The sequence below is a fragment of the Aquarana catesbeiana genome, linkage group LG01 (genome assembly GCF_042186555.1).
Source record: "Aquarana catesbeiana isolate 2022-GZ linkage group LG01, ASM4218655v1, whole genome shotgun sequence".
Lineage (NCBI taxonomy): Eukaryota > Metazoa > Chordata > Amphibia > Anura > Ranidae > Aquarana > Aquarana catesbeiana.
In genome coordinates, this window is record NC_133324.1 from 141,049,527 (window position 1) to 141,067,310 (window position 17,784).

The following is a 17,784-nucleotide window of genomic DNA, read 5'->3' on the forward strand; positions in this document are numbered from 1 at the left end:
CCTTATATTTTGTAAGCAGCTTGGGTTGATCACCTTGGTGCCAAGTGTTGTGTTATATCACATTGGCCGGTGTTGGGTTCTGTTTAATTTCTATATTGATCCAGTAGTCTCAATACTAATGTATTGAAATGTATATGGACTTTTTTTTATTATAACGTTTTAGCGCTGCATATTTTTTATAGATCTTGTGGGGGGGTAGATTTTCTTACAGAGAAAGTTGGAAATCAGAGATCCTATTCTATAAGTTCTATACTTCAAGACCTGGGTTTCAGCAACCACGTTAAAGACACGCATTGAGAAGCAGGGTGGAATAGGGGCCTTGCGCAAGGAAGGTGGGTCTGTGCTTTTGAGGCCAAGGCTCATCTGCTAGGAGTCTGAGTAGGACTGTGTACCATGTCAGTGGGTTTGAGGTGCTCTTCCAGGTGTTTATTTCCACTGGCGTGTTTAGGGTGGATCACATACAGGGGTTGGAAAAAAATATGGAAACACTGCATGATTTGCAGGTGTGAAAGTGACAAGTTTTGCATTGAAAGCAGAAGTAATGTAACATTCTTTTGCTTCCACTGTGTGAGGAGACACCTAGCTAACAGGTGAGAAGCCTCACTTTCGTTGCGGCTAGGAGTACAGAGAGTCATGTCAGAGCTTACCGAGTATGAGGGCAAATTGTTGGTGCCCTCTTAGCTGTTGCTTCTGACTGAAGTTGCCAATTTGCGGCGGCACAGTATCAAAAGGTTATGATGGCATATACAGTTTCCAGGAATATGTCATCTGATAAGCATAAGCGCAGTCGACATGGTCAACTAACTGAAAGACAAAAAAGGACATTGCGCAGGATTGTGACCCGGAATAAGAAAAGTGCAAAAGTGACTGCAATTGCCAAACCACTAGTGACCGATATTAATGCTCAGAAGAGGAGAGTGTAGTGTAACACTCATAAATTGTGGACTATCGATCAATGGAAGACTGTAATATGGTCCGATAAATCAAGCTTCGCACTGTTCCCAACCACTGGACATGTTTATCTGGCGAACACCATCCCAAGTTTTTTTTTTTTTAATAAAGCACAGGCACTAGGATGCAGCTTTTTATCTGACAGAGGGGATGATATAAAGATGAGATAGTGGCTTAACCACTTTAAAGGCTCGGTTCACACATATGCGGTGCGAGAACCCGTGCAAATCCAGCACGGGTTCCCGCATCGCATAGGACTCACAGGCAGTTCACACTGCCATATGTGAACCGCTGGGAGTGTCAATACAAAGTTAATGACACCCCTAGGATCGGTTTGCACATCGCAGTGCGAACTGTCAATTCGGACATGAATCGTATCCGATTCTGGTACGGACCAAAAAAAGGGTCCTTTACGACTTTGGTCCGAATGCGATGCAAATTTAGCCATACAATCTGTATGGCTGAATTTGCATCGCACAGACATTGCATGTGATTTGCACTACAGTGTGAATCACGTGTAACATCGCCCCAGTGTGAACCCAGCCTGAAAATCCCTTAGTCATTTTCTTCTATATATATTTAAATAAAAAAAGAAAAGCCCCACTATACAACCTCTTTAGATATCACTGTTCTCCTTGATGTTCGAGACTTGAGACACGTACATAAAACCATAAAATGCTTAAAAAATTAGGTACACAGGTACCAATAAATTAGGTCAGCCTTACACATGACATTCTTGAAATAACCAAAAAAAAAAATCCCTCTCCTATGTCATCACGCACAAAAGGACTTACCTCAAGTAAAGGGAAAAGATCCTTGTCTTCATCCTTTAAAACATTCCATTTTTGAATAAGTGGAGGCATCAGCATCTGAATATATTCCTGACAAAAGTAAATGATTAAATTAGGCAATATCCAATCTGCTTCACTCTATTAAATACAATTGTAATGATTCAAATATGTAAAATAGTTTTATCAGTGTTCAAACAAGCTAGAAAATCAAGATTAGTCCTGCAATACAAATTAAAGAAAGTAGTATTAATGGCTAACTGCATCAAGATCAAATCCATTTTATATTAAGATTGGATTTTATCTTCCTTTGTGGTGCCGATTTATTTTGGAACATTTGCATCTACTAAATGGAAGTGCACAAAGATCATGCAACCAAGATATATCCCTAGATGAACATATGATGGGTGAGCAGGTTGTTACAAAATTTTCTATCATTATATCCATTAAATAGAAGAAAAGCAAATCTTGATAACTATAAAGATCAGTTTATATGTGCAGGCATTTTGTACCTGGATGCAATGACTGGCAGAAGAGGTATAGTAGTTGCGAACCCTTACATGCGCCCACTGAAGTGACTAGCTTCAAATGGCGATAGGCTAAAACAAATCCTCCAACATAAAAGTGTACCTGTTTATCTGGAGCTCTCTCATCTACATCCTCCTAAAACACACATATAAAAGGCTACTTCTCAGTAGTAGAAAGGGGCAAGGATCTGACATCATATACTGCAGAGCTAGCGCACAGAGCTCAGTGAAACCTGAGTGAGGGTATGGACACACCTGCCTCTACACACTGATAGGGAAACATACAGAGTTAAAGCTGTCAGCTACTGTGTATCAAGAAGGAGGGGAGAGGGAGAGGTAGTTATTAATGTAGTTAAAGGGAAGAGAACTCAAAGAGAAAAGACACTTGGGGCAAGTACAGACTATAGAAGGATATGCTTTGTTCATTTTTATGAGAGGTTTAGAATCACTTTAAACTATATTAGGCTTAAAGGTCTCTTGACAAAAGGTATCTCTATATGTTTAAGACCACTTTAGCCAAAATGTAGACATGCCAAATAATCAACAATGGTAAACAGACTTCCTAGTGATGATTCAGCATCATACTATAGAAATTTCTGATGCCCAGACTTAAAATTTATTGCACTGTTATATAAAACTTGATATGTCAAAACCACCAATTCTTAAAAGTTTTTACAAAATGTCTTTGTATATGAAAAAGCCAACAGCCAGTACAAAAACCGACAGGAGGAACTTTATGTACTCACTGCCTTATTTAGGTGATGTCCAACTGAATCCGCTAACGTTCCTATAGCATCATAAAGGATGAGAAGGTTTTTGTGCTGGTATTTACTGAAAGCAAAGACCAATGTATCCAGAATGTAAGCTAAGTAGGGAACAAGCTCAGTACAAGCTTCCTCTTCTAAAGTAGCAAAGGCACTAAAGGAATACAAAAATGAATGACATTTAGCCAAACACATCAGAAAAATTATAACAAGGAGTAAGCTTTGTATACATAAACATCAGGTGCTACTTTACATCTAGCACTCGTCTTTTGCTTCATCTAGTTAGTTGAACACTCATGTACTGAAATTTTTTTTCACTGTTAGACTTCAAATAGTTTATGATTCACAGGCCTAGAACAAGCATGCAGCAACTGAAGCTGAAACTCCTAATTTGTATGGTTGTTCCAGGTTAGTGACTCAAAAAGTATTAAAGCCTGGGAGTCTTAAAGGGGATGTAAAGCCTCAAGGTTTTTCACCTTAATGCATTCTATGCATTAGGGTGAAAGCCTTCTCTACTGCAACTGCCCACAGAGGGCCCCCCTTCTTACCTGGCCCAATCCGTTACAGCGATATACAGGAGCCCAGCGACTCCAGCCACTGGCTCCATTCTCATTGGATAGATTGATAGCTGCAGGAGCCATTGGCCCAGGCTGCTGTCAATCAAACCCAGTGACACGGGAGCAGGGGACGGGACCCAAGTCCTGCTGTCTGTGCCAATGGACGCAGCAGGACTCGGGAGCGCGCCTGCATGGGTGCCCCAATGGAAAGTGTCTCTCCAAGGGGGCACCCGATGGAGAAGGAGCCAGGAGTGCTGCCGGGGCACCCCAGAAAAGGAGGATTGGGGCTGCTCTGTGCAAAACCCTTGCACAGAGCAGGTAAGTATTACATGTTTGTGGTTTAAAAAAAACCACAAACATTTACAATCACTTTAAAGCCGAAGTACTCACCTCCAATCCAGCGATGCGCCATTGCCCAGAACTCCCTGCTGGCCACTGCCATCTTCTGGCTTCCAGTTTTGGGTATTGATTGCCGGCCGCTATCATTAGCCAGGCTGAGATGACATAACTCACGCGCATGTGTGGGAGTTACGTCAGATTCGGTATTGCTGAATTTGTGCACTGAGCTGTGCTTGCGCAGCTCACTGTACAAGGGCAGACAAACCAGTAAGTAGCTTTAATACAGAAGAGACAAAGCCTGTCTGGTCCAACCATTTTATTTTGGAGCCCAACGTTCCACTTCAAAATGGATCTAAAAGGCAGGAGTTTTCTTTCCCTTAAAGTAAGGTCTTGTTTTTTTTCAATAAAAATAAGAAATATGTTATACTTACCTGCTCTATGCAGCGGATTTGCACAGAGCAGCCCAAATCCTCCTCTTCTCGGGTCCCTCTTTGCTGCTCCTGAATGCATTAAGATAAAAAACCTTCAGCCTTTACAACTCCTTTAATGCATCCTCTGCATTAAGGTAAAAACAAAAGCAACAACCTTTTATGTTCAGCTACCCCCAGACCCCCTAAGTACTTACCTGAGCCTGATCTCGATCCAGTGCTCTGTCCAAGAGCTGCAGCACTGCTCTCCTCTCACAGGCTCAGAGACAGCAACAGGAGCCATTGGCTCCTGCTACTGTCATTCAAAACCTGTGAGGAGGGAGCAGGGCTGAGCTGCGCACGTCAATGGACACACAGACTAGTTCAGAAGCAAGCCCACACGAGTTCCATCCATAGAATGTGGCTTGCTGAGGAGGCACTCAGGAGGGAGAAGGAGCCCAAAGCTCCAGCGGGGGACCCCAGAATAGAAGGGTTTGGAGCCGCTCTGTGCAAAACTCTTGTACAGAGCAGGTAAATATAAAAGGTTTACTTTAATACAAAAAAAAAAGCTTTACAATCACTTTAAATGCAGTCAGATGGCAGTCCCCAAATTCCAGCTTAATTCACAGTTTCTCGCTCAGGCATCATAAGGACATACATTTGTACAGAACTTTATAATACATTGGTAGCTTTAGGATTGTTTAAAAAAAAAAAAAAATTGACTACAGTTCCTTATTGCTATTGCCCCCACAGCATTAGTGTTAGAAATTACTAAGCATTAACACCAATGTAAGGCATAAGATACCTAATCTCTTGCAATTCTGAACAAAAACATTTGATATAAAACACCAACATATACACCAAACGTAAGCATACCTGCAAGCAGCTTCTTGTACGCGCTTGTTGCTGTCAAGAATGCGTTTTAGCAGCTCTGTCATTAATGGCTTTAAATACATGTCTGGGGGCTGGCTGACTACCCAGTGTGCATAGCGGCTAAGGGTCCAGCAAGTAATGGAACGCACAAGAGCCTTTTTATCAGAAAGGCACTGAATAAGATGGGGGATCAGCTCAGGAAGGTAAGGAATCATACCCTGCATGCAACCTGGAACACAAAACATGAGCAATCACTGACAATCATGGATTCTAGCATACATTTTATCACTACCTGACAAAAGTTGCTGTTTACCCCCCTTTCCATTTTTTAAGCCATCTATAGAGTAAAAGGGGGGGGGGGAAAGGTCAAATGGTCTTTATGATCATGTTTATGCAAGCTTCTTTCCTGTTACAGCTTAACCCCCTAAATCAACTTTCAGTTTAAATGGTCTAAAAACACCCCAGGTGCATCAAAAAAAACAAAAAAAAAACAAAAAAAAAAAAAAAAAAGGTATTTAAGATCTTAGGCAGTCCATAGGTTGTGCAAGTTTCTTTCCTGCACAAATACCCCAACAACACAGATAGCGCTTACAAGGAAATCCCTATTGCTAAGACATTGAGTTCCCCCAGTGGAGGGGGGGGGGGGGGGAGATGGGGGCCGTGCCCGCCGGGAAAGGTAGTGACTATTGCTAGTGGCTATGCTAGCTGCTCAGGATAATCACAAGTAAATAGGGCAGGCTGGTTGTACCCAAGTTGATCGACCAACTTGGTACATTCGGTCTGCCCATACACGGTTCGAATCTCGGCCGCTTCCTTGGCCTTACAGTGCATTTTCCATCCAACATAGCCAGAGCCCGAGTAGGAAATCTTGTGTCCTGCCAGCTTGAAGTAGAGAAGGACAGGGAGTAGAAATTTCTCTGCAGAGATTCAACACACCCCCTTGTGCATCCAAGCCAGAGTTCTCCTTCCAGCGTGGTGTGTGTGAACTCTCAGAGAGTATACTGCTTTCATACAGAGAGCAAGGGTCTCACTCTATAGATGCTGGCAGTGGACAGGCTTTTCTACCATCGCTGCACGTAAAATAAGCTGTAAGACATTGAACATGTTTTGTTTTGAAGCATCTGGAACATATTTAGTAGATTTAAACTAAAGGTTCAATTAGTATTTAAAGAATTACTGCTATATCTACATTGCACAAATATAACATTTTCATACATAAAATCTATTAACATAACAATCATGGAAAAAATCCATGTCATATCAAAATTTCAGCAGAAACAAATCGGAAGATGCTTAAAACCTGCAAAAGAGACAAACGCTCGCCAATATATTTTTCCCATAGAACAAAACAAAAAGAGGGCAGAGTTAAGAGACTGCCAGCAAAAAGGGTAGATATACAGACCCAGAAACAACAAAAGTAAACACATTTTGCAGCACTTAAACCGTTGAAAATTGTTATATAAATCCTAACCAAAAGGTGATGGAGTTCTTATTATCAAAATTCATCCCAGTGAATCAACTAAATCAGTCTTAAAGTGACTGTAAAGTCTAATTTAAAAAACAAAAAAAAACAAAGATGTTATACTTGCCTACTATGTGCAGTGTTTTTGCACAGAGCAGCACAGATCTTCCTCTTCTTGGGTCCCTCTTTGCTGCTCCTGGCCCCTCCCTCCTATCGAGTGCCCACACAGTCAGCAGCTTCCTATGGGGGCCCTGGAGATGAGTCACAGACACAGAGCCCCGACCCAGCACCCTCTCTCCCCTTTTTGGCTGACTGACAGCTGCAGGAGCCCATGGCGCCGCTACTGTGTCTCAGCCAATCAGGAGGAGTTTCCCGGATGGCTTAGACATTCGTGGACATTGCTGGAGAGAGATGGGGCTCAGGTAAGTAATTAGGGGGGTGCTGGGGTGGCTGCTACACACAAGGTTTTTTATCTTAATGCATGAGGTGCATTAAGATAAATAAAACCTTCAGCTTTTACAACTCCTTTAACTGCCACCTCATCTGATCGTGAGCCCAAATCTTGCAGTGTGTAGTATCCAATCACAAATTGAATCTCACTCATCAGAAATAATGGCTACAAAGAATTTGCTGCAAAAACAGCCTAAGTAGACAGAGTGGTAAGCTTCCTTGTTATGCCAGCTCCTGCCTGTGACAGATGTGATAGTATCTCCTCCTCTATGCCATCAGGGGGCAGTAGGACCACCCAACAACTACAACAAAGCACAGTGCAGAATGCTGATGTCACTTATAACCAACTTTCATTTTGCAGTGTTGCTGCTTTACCTTCTTTCAAAAAGTTGATAAACATGATACTTTAAAATTACTTCAAATATCAAAAGTCTGCCAAACCTGCACTATGCAGTGGAAACAGATATTTCCACTCCAAAGAGCAGATTTGGAAGACTTTTGATGTTTTTAGTAATTTCAATGTTCAATATGCTTACCAACTGTGTGAAGGAAGTAAAACTATGAGAGTAAAGCAGAGACACTGCAAAATAACAGTTGGTTCTGAGTGCCTTGTTCTACCACCCTCCTGTTCTTGACCACTGCGATGAAATCAGCACTGTACATCTGTCACAGGCAGGAGATGACATGAAGAGGGAACCACTGTGTCTAATCAGGCTGTTTTTTTGCTGCTAAAACCAATAAAGCCATTATTTCTGTCGAGAGAGCTATTCATTTTGGAAGATTTTGGTTTACAATCAGATGAGGTGGCTGATGCTATAAAGACTAATTTGATTGATTCACTTAGATAAACTGATATTAAGAACTTTTTTTTGCATAAAACAACAACTCACTTCACAGATGTATGCAAGTAAATGGTGGTGGATATAGGACATGCACTCTCAAAAAAGGTCATAAGAGAAAAAGAGCAAATATTAACCTTCTGCAATAGCTCCAAGAACAAGGATTCCAGATTCCTTGACTACCCATTCTTGATGAAAAAGGAGTTCTTTTAACAGAGGCAAAATGTGTGGCAGAAGTTCATCCCGAAATACATTGGCTAGCACATCAAGAGCTGCAGCCGAACATTTCCCTGGAAAAAAAAGGAGACATAAATCTATAGTACCAGTTTGGACATCAAGTTTTATTTCAAGCTAAAAATGTATAATAAAATACACAAGTTATCAGTCACCAATTCATTATCTGTGTTTACAGCTATACTGTGTGGACTATGGCAGGGTTTTAAGACGTAATAATCTTCAGGTCTGTTATAGGGAGTTCGTCCCAAAACCTTACCGGGGCCAAAAAAGCTGCAGTGCTACATGAAATTCTCAAAATCTATACATTACTGAGAATCCACCAGTGACTCCATTTTTGGCATCACCCATCCCAAGCATAAAAGGATAGTTTATCCACATGGCCCAGCAACTGAGCATAAAGTTAAGTGCCTCTCAACTCACAAAAAGGATAAAAGACTTAAGTGTTTGTTACCCCAACATTTCATATTCTTGATATGTGCCTGCTGTACCATGTACTAGCTTTCCTTTTTAACCTGTTCTCTTTGCATGGTTTCCCTTGTGTGAAATAGCTTGTCACCTTGCCAGTCCGCCTGCTTTTCTATTGCAAACTGACCACACTAGGTATGAGAGCACGTCCATCCCAGTGTGGTCAGTTCATGGTTGCGCTGGTAGCACAGCATGCCTGTCCTCCATTGGCCAAGACTGTGCAAGGATATTGCACAGAGCGGCCTCATATCTCCTCTTTTGGGATTCCCCACTGGTGCTCTCCACGGCTCCTCTTCCGAGTGTGCTCCCATAACAATTTGTATGCTATGGGTATGGCATCCATAAACACACACAGCACTGCTTGGCCCAGCTCCCTGCTCTCTCCTCACTGGATTTGACTGACAGCAACTGAGTGGGTTCAGGAAGAGGAAAAAGAAGCTGCAGCAGATGGGCACAGCATTGGATTAAGAATGGACTAGAGTAAGAGGTAGCCTCCCTGGCGGTTTTCCCGAGTGTGGCTCGGGGTTAAATTTCAGTACCATTAGCGGTAACCCCGAGCCACACTCGGGATCGCATTGCAGGATCCTGGGGCAGCGTTACTTACCTTGTCCCCGGGATCCTGCGATGTCCCCCGCAGTGTCCGAGGGCTCCGTCCTCCTCCGAAGCCTCTCCGTGCCAGGCTCCGTTCCCTGCGAGCGGCGCGACGCACGGGGGCGGAGCCTGGCGGCAAATTCAAAAAAATGTCAAAATCATAACACATACAGTACTGTAATCTTACAGATTACAGTACTGTATGAAATTATTTCACATCCCTTTTGTCCCCAGTGCTCTGGCCCATGCCCTGCATGCAGTTTTACATGATATACACTGTTCTTTCTGCCTGGAAACTGGAGATTGTCCATAGCAACCAAAAAGTGTCCCTTTACGTCAAAAGTGGCTTTAGACCAGCTAGAAAACAGCGATAGTAAATTAGAACACTTGCAGAATTGAGCGATAGTGAATTGTGGGGAAATTTATTTTATTACTATTTTTTTTAATTATTTATTTTTATTTATTATAATTTATGTTTTTGTGTTTCAAACTTTATCATACCCGGGATATCTACTAGACTCTGGTTTGGACAGATTTAAGTGTGTTATTGTTAAGATTTACAGACCTACAATATAAAACGCCAAATTTCCATGCAAAATAATTGTACCGCTTTCAGCACCTAAAATCCGAAATAATCATACCGCCAGGGAGGTTAAAGGGGGAGCTGGGGGAAGCGACTATAGAGTTTTTTTTTTTTACTTTAATGCAGAGAATGCATTAAGATAAAAAAAACCTTTTGCTTTTAGATGCACTTTAACTCACTTATATTCCAGTCTGATATCGTCTCATCATCATCAAGGTCATCATCATCATCCTCATCTTCCTCAATACCATCCTCCTCATGAGCCTGGGCCACCGTTCGCGATCTGTGAAACCGAGGTCGGATATCTTGCTCACTGTCAGGCACAGCTTCATCCTCTTCTACATCACCCTACAAAGTAAACAAACATGGCACAATCAAAGCCTACAGTGTGAGAAACAGAAGGGACACCTGTATAAAACATACTGAAGGGTGCCTTACCTTTAGTAAGATGATATCTATTTCTGAATATTTCATCCCATTCACCAAGATCGGTATCAACCTATCAAGAAAAGATTACAAAAACATTACCTAAAACATATACAAAACATTTTTAGGAAGTCACTTTCTTGGTCACTTCAAACAGTGAAAGGAAAAAGTCCAAATAAATGTCAAGTTATGTGTGTGTCTCTCTCTAAAATGTACATCCACCCTGCACATATGAAAGGCTTAGTACCAATAGAAATGCCATTTCAATTAGATGTTGATATCTCAAATCACACCTCTAGTTTCAAATATCAACTGACGACCCAAGATCCTCCCACACGCTTAGGCCATTAGAAGGAATTAAATGAAATATAAATAAAAAGTAAGCTGCGCTCTTAAAGTGACATTAACCAAATGTACAAACAGGAAATAAATAAATGAAAAAATCATATTAGAAAATAAGTCTCAAAACGTGAGTCATGTAACTTATGTAAAGTCCTCCAGTGAACACTGAAACCTTGAAAGTTCCTCCAATGGAAAATGGACAAACAGCAAAAGTTTAGTGAAAATCTTGTGACTTTATGAAATGAACAGAGTGACTCCACCACCACACAGAGTGCACGCTTACCAGCTGCACAAGTTTAGACACTTGTGGCTGGGTATTAAACTTTTGCTGTTTGTCCATTTTCCATTGGAGGAACTTTCAAGGTTTCAGTGTTCACTGGAGGACTTTACATATGTTACACGATTCATGTTTTGGGACTTATTTTCGAATATGATTTTTTCATTTAATTCTTGTTTGTACATTTGGTTAATGTCACTTTAAGAGCGCAACTTGCTTTTTATTTATATTGATTTGTGTGCATTTCACTTTGAGTTGCTGCTAGAGTTAATGCATCCAGCGCATTTTTCTATTTTACATTAGAAGAAATTGCCACCCCCCCACACACATTCATTCACATTAACCACTTGTGGACCATCCACCGCCTCTATATGTCAGCTGTTTAAAGAGGAATACTGGGGTTATGGCAGCAGATATCTGCCATAACCCCCGGTATCCTCTTCTTCAGCGGGCGGTCTGCTTTGAGATAAAAACGGTCTCTGAGGCAGATTCGCAGCAAAATAACTTTTAATTGGTGGCAGGAGAGCCCCCCTCCGGTGGTCTCCACTGCTTACCAGAGACAATCGGGTTCTCTATTGTTTTTGGCTGGCTGCCGAGTGAGGGGAAGATGGCCCCCACTCTGCTCCATAGCATTGACTGGCAGAAGCGACGTCAAGCGTCACTTCTGCCCAATGCTTTGAAAAGGAGATTAGTGTAATTAGTGCATTTTAGTGTAAATATGAGATCTGAGGTCTTTTTTTTACCCCAGATCTCATATTTAAGAGGTCCTGTCATTTTTTTCTATTACAAGGGATGTTTACAGGAATAAAAGCGCCCGCATTTGAAAACAGTGTTCAAACCACACATGTGAGGTATTGCCATGATCGTTAGAGCGAGAGCAATATTTCTAGCCCTAGACCTATTCAGAAACTCAAAACTGGTAACCTGTAGAAATGTTTAAACGTCGCCTATGCAGATTTTTAAGGGTAAAAGTTTGTCGCCATTCTACGAGCGGGTGCAGTTTTGAAGCGTGACATGTCGGGTATCAATTTACTTGGCGTAATATTATCTTTCACAATATAAAAATAAATTGGGCTAACTTCGCTGTTGTCTTATTTTTTTTTAATTCAAAAAAGTGTTTTTTTTTTTTTTTTTACTTAATGTGCAAATACGGTGAGACACAGTATTGCAACGACTGCCATTTTATTCTCTAAGCTATAAAAAGAATAAATAGATATAGATATCTATATCTATCTCATTTTGTTTGGGGCGCTAAGCAATTTTTTTAGCAAAAAAAAAAAAAAAAAAAAAACAGGTTTCAACTTGTAAACACAGAGTCTGAAAAATAGGCCTGGTCCTTAAGTGGTTAAACAGAGCGCGAGCATAAAATGTTAACCCTCTTGTACAACAGTGAGGCACCACAACCTGGGCAATGTCAGGTGCACCAGTAGTAAGATCTGCTTAGTGGGGAAATCCGTAAGAAACCAGTGGTTGAGTCACTTCAACATATAGCATTTTAGGAGGGCTCAGTCACTTACTTTGCAAGATGCCGCGAAAGGACTTCTTTGCAAATCGGCTGCTCAGCAAGTGTCAGCCAAAACTCACAAGCCTCCAACGCCACATTTTCATCATGGTCCTGCGTCCTCAGCAGCATGTACTGTTGTCACAAGGAAGAACAAGGGAGGTAAGTCACATAAGAACAGTATGAGCAGTTAACGTAACACAAATTATGTAACTTTTGGTAGACGTGTAGAATGTCAGTCACTGCTAGGACACACTGAAAACAATTGGGACTCCAAAACAGGTGTGTTACTGGCCAGATCAGCAGGTAAGAACAGAGAACAAAAATAAAGAAAACAGATGCAGTCACCACATGTAATGATTGGTAAGCTGCAACAAATACCATTTTTCATTTGGGTTTAATACGGCTTTAATATACTGAGATCAAACAAATTATAAATGTGAAAAACATAAAAGATCTTACAAAGTAATACATTCACAGCCATACAAATAAATATCATGATGTAATTAAGTAAAATGAAAGCTAACCTCCACAATATTGTGCATATGAGGAAATAGGCGGTCCATCCGAACTTCAAGCAGCATTACAAGTGCCCGGCAAACATTTTTCCGAACTTCTGGCTCATCGTCTGTGGCCAATGCAAATAAGTTCTGTAAGAGAGCACACTGGTTACTTTTGCTACATGCCATGCAGATCTGTAATGTCTAAATTCTTGACATACCTGTTCTGGGGCAATGATTTAACAACATGACATCTAGATAAATATTTTCAGAAGGAGAGACGAGCAGAAGAAGCCATTTTGTTTTTGTAAAGACAAGTTTTCTCAAATTTGTTGGAGGACCACCAGGGAGCATGGATAAATAAATGCAGAAAGCTGAAGCCAAGCTGTCTAATCTAGGAGCAGAGGCGTACACATGTGAGTCTACTGACAATAGAAGCTCATGAATTAGATCATGCCTAATCTCGAAGAGGGAAGTCAGATGCCAACTGTTCTACTTGTTTGAGGGCAGGACTTTCTAAAATCAGGAGCCTGTTATAGGTGACTTGTCTATGGATACCCTTGAGCTTTCACTATTACAGGGAAAGGTGAAACCACTTGCTTTTGCAATGCACCAGCATATACACTCAGCCATAACTTTATGACCGCTTATCTTATACTGAGTAGGTGCCCTTTTCTGCCGCAAAAACAAACTTGACCTGTCACAGCATGGACAACACTAGACCTTTAAAGTATATTGTGGTATCTGGCACCAAGCTGTTACTAGCAGATCTTTCAAGTCCTGCAAGGTGGTGGTGCACAGCTTGCATCTGACTTGCTTTTCCAGCGCATCCCAAGTCAACATCTCAAAACTCGTTTGGTGTCCCTCATAACACTCTTGAACTTTTCAGTGTGGCATTGTGCATTATCCTGTTGAAGGAGGCCACCGCCATCAGGGAATACTGTTTCCATAAAGGGGTGTATTTAGTCAGAAACAATGTTTATATTAGGTGGTACGTGTCAAATTACCCAGCAGAACATTGCCCAAAGTGTCACAAAGCACACTTGGTGCCATCTTTTCTTAGGTAAGTGACACACATGCACCTAGCCATCCACATGATGTAAAATAAAATGTGATCAGACTAGGTCACCTTCTATTATTCTGTTGTCCAGTTCTGGTGTTCAAGTGTCCATTGTAGGTGCTTTTGGCTGTGGACACAGGAGAGCATGGGCACCCTGCAGCTACTAGCCCCATACACTACAAACTGCGATGCCCAATTTTTTCTGCTTCCAACATATCAGCTTCAGGGACAACATGTTTACTCACTGCCTAATGTATCTCAATGAAGATCAGATGCCATTGTAACAAGATAACTAATGTTATACACTTAAAGGATAAGTTCACCTTTACAGAAAATCTGTAAGGTAAACTTACACTGGACCCCCTCCCCCATCGCACCAGGTCCCGCTGTACATATTTTTCTGTAAAAGGTGAACTTGCCCTTTAATCTGTCACTGATCTTAATGTGATGGCCGATATCGGTGTAAGTGAATTAGACTTTAGATCAAATGATTCTCACCAGAAATTTACTTGTAGGTGAACATTTAAAAGCTTTTTATTTTGAGCTCTCCCTGCAAAACAAGATGCTTATCTGAGGCAAAACCATAGTGCCCCTATTTCTGTGCATCACAATCCATAAGAGCACATGCTGGTTTGGGCGAAAGCCAAACCAAGATCATAGTGCCTTCATTTAAAGGTCAGAACTATGCAATACACCGCCAGCATGCCCAAGAGAGGTGAAACTAAATGCTGTACATTCTGTGGTCAATTACCCATAACAGATACAACCCCAACTCCAAACAACGCTGTGTAAAATCTACATAAAAACAGAATGCATTTGCAAATCTCATAAAACCATATTTTATTCACAGCAGAAAACATATCAAATGTTTAAATTTAGAAAATGTACAATTTTAAGAAAATATAAGGTAATTTTGAAATTGCAGCAACAGATCTCAAAAAAGTTGGGACTAGGCAACCATAAGCTGGCAAAGTACAACCCCAATTCAAAAAAAAAGTTGGGACGGGGTCATGTTTACCACAGTGTAGCACCCCGTTGTTTAACACTTGGCACACCGGGAACTGAGACCAGTTGCTGGAGTTTAGGGAGAGGAATATTGTCCCTTTCTTGCCTGGTATAGGCCTCTAACTGCTCAACAGCCCTGGGTTGTCTGTGTTTCAGGATGCACCAAATATTTTCAATTGGTGAAAGGCCTGGACTGCAGGCAGGCCGTTTAAATACCTGGACTCTCCTACTACAAAGCAATGCTGTTGACATAGATGCAGCATGCGGTTTAGCATTGTCCTGCTAAAATATACACCTTCCCTTAAAAAGACAACTGGATGGGAGCATATGCTGCTCTAAAACCTGGATATATATCTTTCAGCATTGGTGGTGTCTTTCCAGATGTGCAAGCTGCCCATTCCTTACACACTAATGCACCCCCATACCATCAAAGATGCAGATTTATGACAAAGTTCTGATAAGCTAGAATATCCCTCTCCTCTTTAGTCTGAAGGACGGTGGCACTCAAGGTCGCCAAAAAACGTCAAATTTCAATTCGACCACAGAACGGTTTTCCACTTTGCAAAAGGCCATTTTAAATGAGCTTTGGTCCAGAGAAGACTGCAGGGTTTCTGGATATGTTCAGATATGGCTTCTTCTTTGCATGACAGAGCTTTACCATGAATTTTTGGATGGCACAGTGAACTGTGTTCAAGCAGCAATTTCTGGATGTATTCCTGAGCCCATGCAGTGATGCCCAATACAGAATCATGGCTATTTTTAACGCAGTGCCTTTGGAGGACCCAAAGATCTTGGCATCCAACACTGAATTTCATGTACTGTAGATGAGATGTACTGTAAAATGATGATGTATTTAAAGGCTTTGCAATTTTACATTGAGGAACACTATTCTGGAATTAATTTTTAGACACAGCTTTTCACAGATTGGTGAACCTTTGCCCATCTTTACTACTGAGACACTGACACTCTAAGATGCCCTTACCCAATCATGTTAAAGACCGGTTGCCAATTAATCCAATTATTTGTTAAATGTTCTTCCAGCTCTTCCTTCTTAGTTCCACTTTGCCAGCTTTTTGTTGCCTTGTTTGACCCTTTTTGCTTTCATCAATTCCAAAAATACCCTATTAAAATGGTAGATTTTCTCAATTTAACCACCTCAATACTGGGCACACCCCTTTCTTTCTCAGACCAATTTTCAGCTTTCAGTGCTCTCGCACTTTGAAAGACAATTACTCAGTCATGCTACACTGTACCCAAATGAAATTTTTATCATTTTGTTCACACAAATAGAGCTTTCTTTTGGTGGTATTTAGTCACATATTCATTTTTTTTCTGCTATATAAAAGTTAAAAAAGAGCGAATATTTTGGAGAGAAAAAAAAAATTTCTACTTTGTTTTAAAAGAAATCCAAAAAAAATCAAATTTCGGCGAAAATTTAAGCGCTTTATCTCTATATATCTTTTTTTTTTTTCCACAAAGTTGTCAATATGGAAGATCTAACACATAGTATGTACATAGCAAAAATTACACCCCAAAATACATTCTGCTACTCGTCCTGAGTATGGCGATACCCCATGTGTGAGACTTTTCCACAGCCTGGCCACATACAGAGGCCAAACATCCAAGTAGCACCATCAGGCGTTATAAAGGCATAAATTACACATTTAATTTCCTTAGTACCTATCAAATTTTTGCCCTGAAGAACCAGGACAATAGAATTACCCACAAAATGACCCAATTTTGGAAAGAAAACAACCCAATGTATATTCTGTGAGGCATAATGAGTCTTTTGAACATGTCATTTCTTTCCAAAAAGTTTTTGGAAAATGTGGGAAAAAGAAAATAAGTTCATTTTTTTTTTCACAAAGTTGTCGATTTAGAAGATCTTTCTACACATAGTATGTACAAAAATGACACCCCAGGCAGAGGCATGGCCAGTTCAGGTGGCAGCCAGAGGCATGGCCAGTTCAGGTGGCAGCACTATAACATTTAGGCCTTGGTCAGGTAAGACCTGAGGATAGGGGTAGAGGCTTCTTCCCACCCAAATATACGAAGCCTCCGAGTCTCCAGACCCTAACCCGAGAAAACAAAAACCCAGAGAAAAAGTTTTCTCCACTCGGAAAATCTTTTCTGGAGCCCCTCAAATATGTGAGTCCCCTGTGCTGTACTCAATGGATCAGTTCAGGAGGCAGGCAAAAAGCATGGTCATTTAACAGGCCGAGGTCAATTCACGTTAAAGGCAGAAACATGGTTGGCAGAGGCATAGTCTTAAACAGTCCGGGTCATTCACAGAAATGGCAGATGGTGGAAACTGGAAAAAAAAATCATCTTCACTTTACTAATAGTGTAGTGAAGTATGATAGCTCCGATAGCACGTTCCAATACAGAGGCCTAGCTGTACCAAAACAGTGATTTCCTGGTGGCCAAGTAGGGCTGCATCATCTGGTCATTCATATAATATAAAGATTATATTCATGCACACATTTTGGCTTCTGGACGGGGCCTCTTCTTCTCTGCAGTTCCACCAAGGTGTCATCATGCAGTGTGTAAAGGATGTAGACATCTCTTTTTTTTACATTTCCACTTCAGTGCTAGTACCTCTTCAGTACGCATACTGGCCATTTCCCCGTTTCAATTTCTTGGCTACCAATCTCTGTGGGAAGCCTTTGCGGTTGGTCCGTGCAGTCTTCTTTTGGTACAGATGGCGGAAAAGTGGGAGACTCGTGTAGAAATTGTCTATGTATAGGTGGTAACCTTTCCCAAGCAATGGTTCGATCAGCTGGCAGACAATTTTGCCACTTGTTCCCATGTAGGTAGGGCATTCAGGGGGGTTTAGCTGT

The 17,784-nt window shown here is 41.2% G+C and overlaps 1 protein-coding gene across 3 annotated transcripts in view; it reads right to left on the minus strand.

Moving 5' to 3' along the window:
* Nucleotides 1-17,784, minus strand: part of TNPO1 (transportin 1) — a 197,193-nt gene that overhangs the window by 58,418 nt on the left and 120,991 nt on the right. For all 3 annotated transcript variants that reach the window (XR_012243279.1, XM_073624364.1, XM_073624357.1), the window contains exons 7-14: nt 12,907-13,029; nt 12,396-12,514; nt 10,272-10,332; nt 10,013-10,181; nt 8,095-8,247; nt 5,210-5,435; nt 3,013-3,184; nt 1,746-1,832 (exon numbers count right to left, since the gene is read on the minus strand). Coding sequence is in view for 2 of the 3 variants with exons in the window: in XM_073624364.1 (XP_073480465.1) it covers nt 1,746-1,832; nt 3,013-3,184; nt 5,210-5,435; nt 8,095-8,247; nt 10,013-10,181; nt 10,272-10,332; nt 12,396-12,514; nt 12,907-13,029 (1,110 nt within the window). In the remaining variant the exon portion in view is untranslated. The remainder of the gene's footprint in view (nt 1-1,745; nt 1,833-3,012; nt 3,185-5,209; nt 5,436-8,094; nt 8,248-10,012; nt 10,182-10,271; nt 10,333-12,395; nt 12,515-12,906; nt 13,030-17,784) is intronic.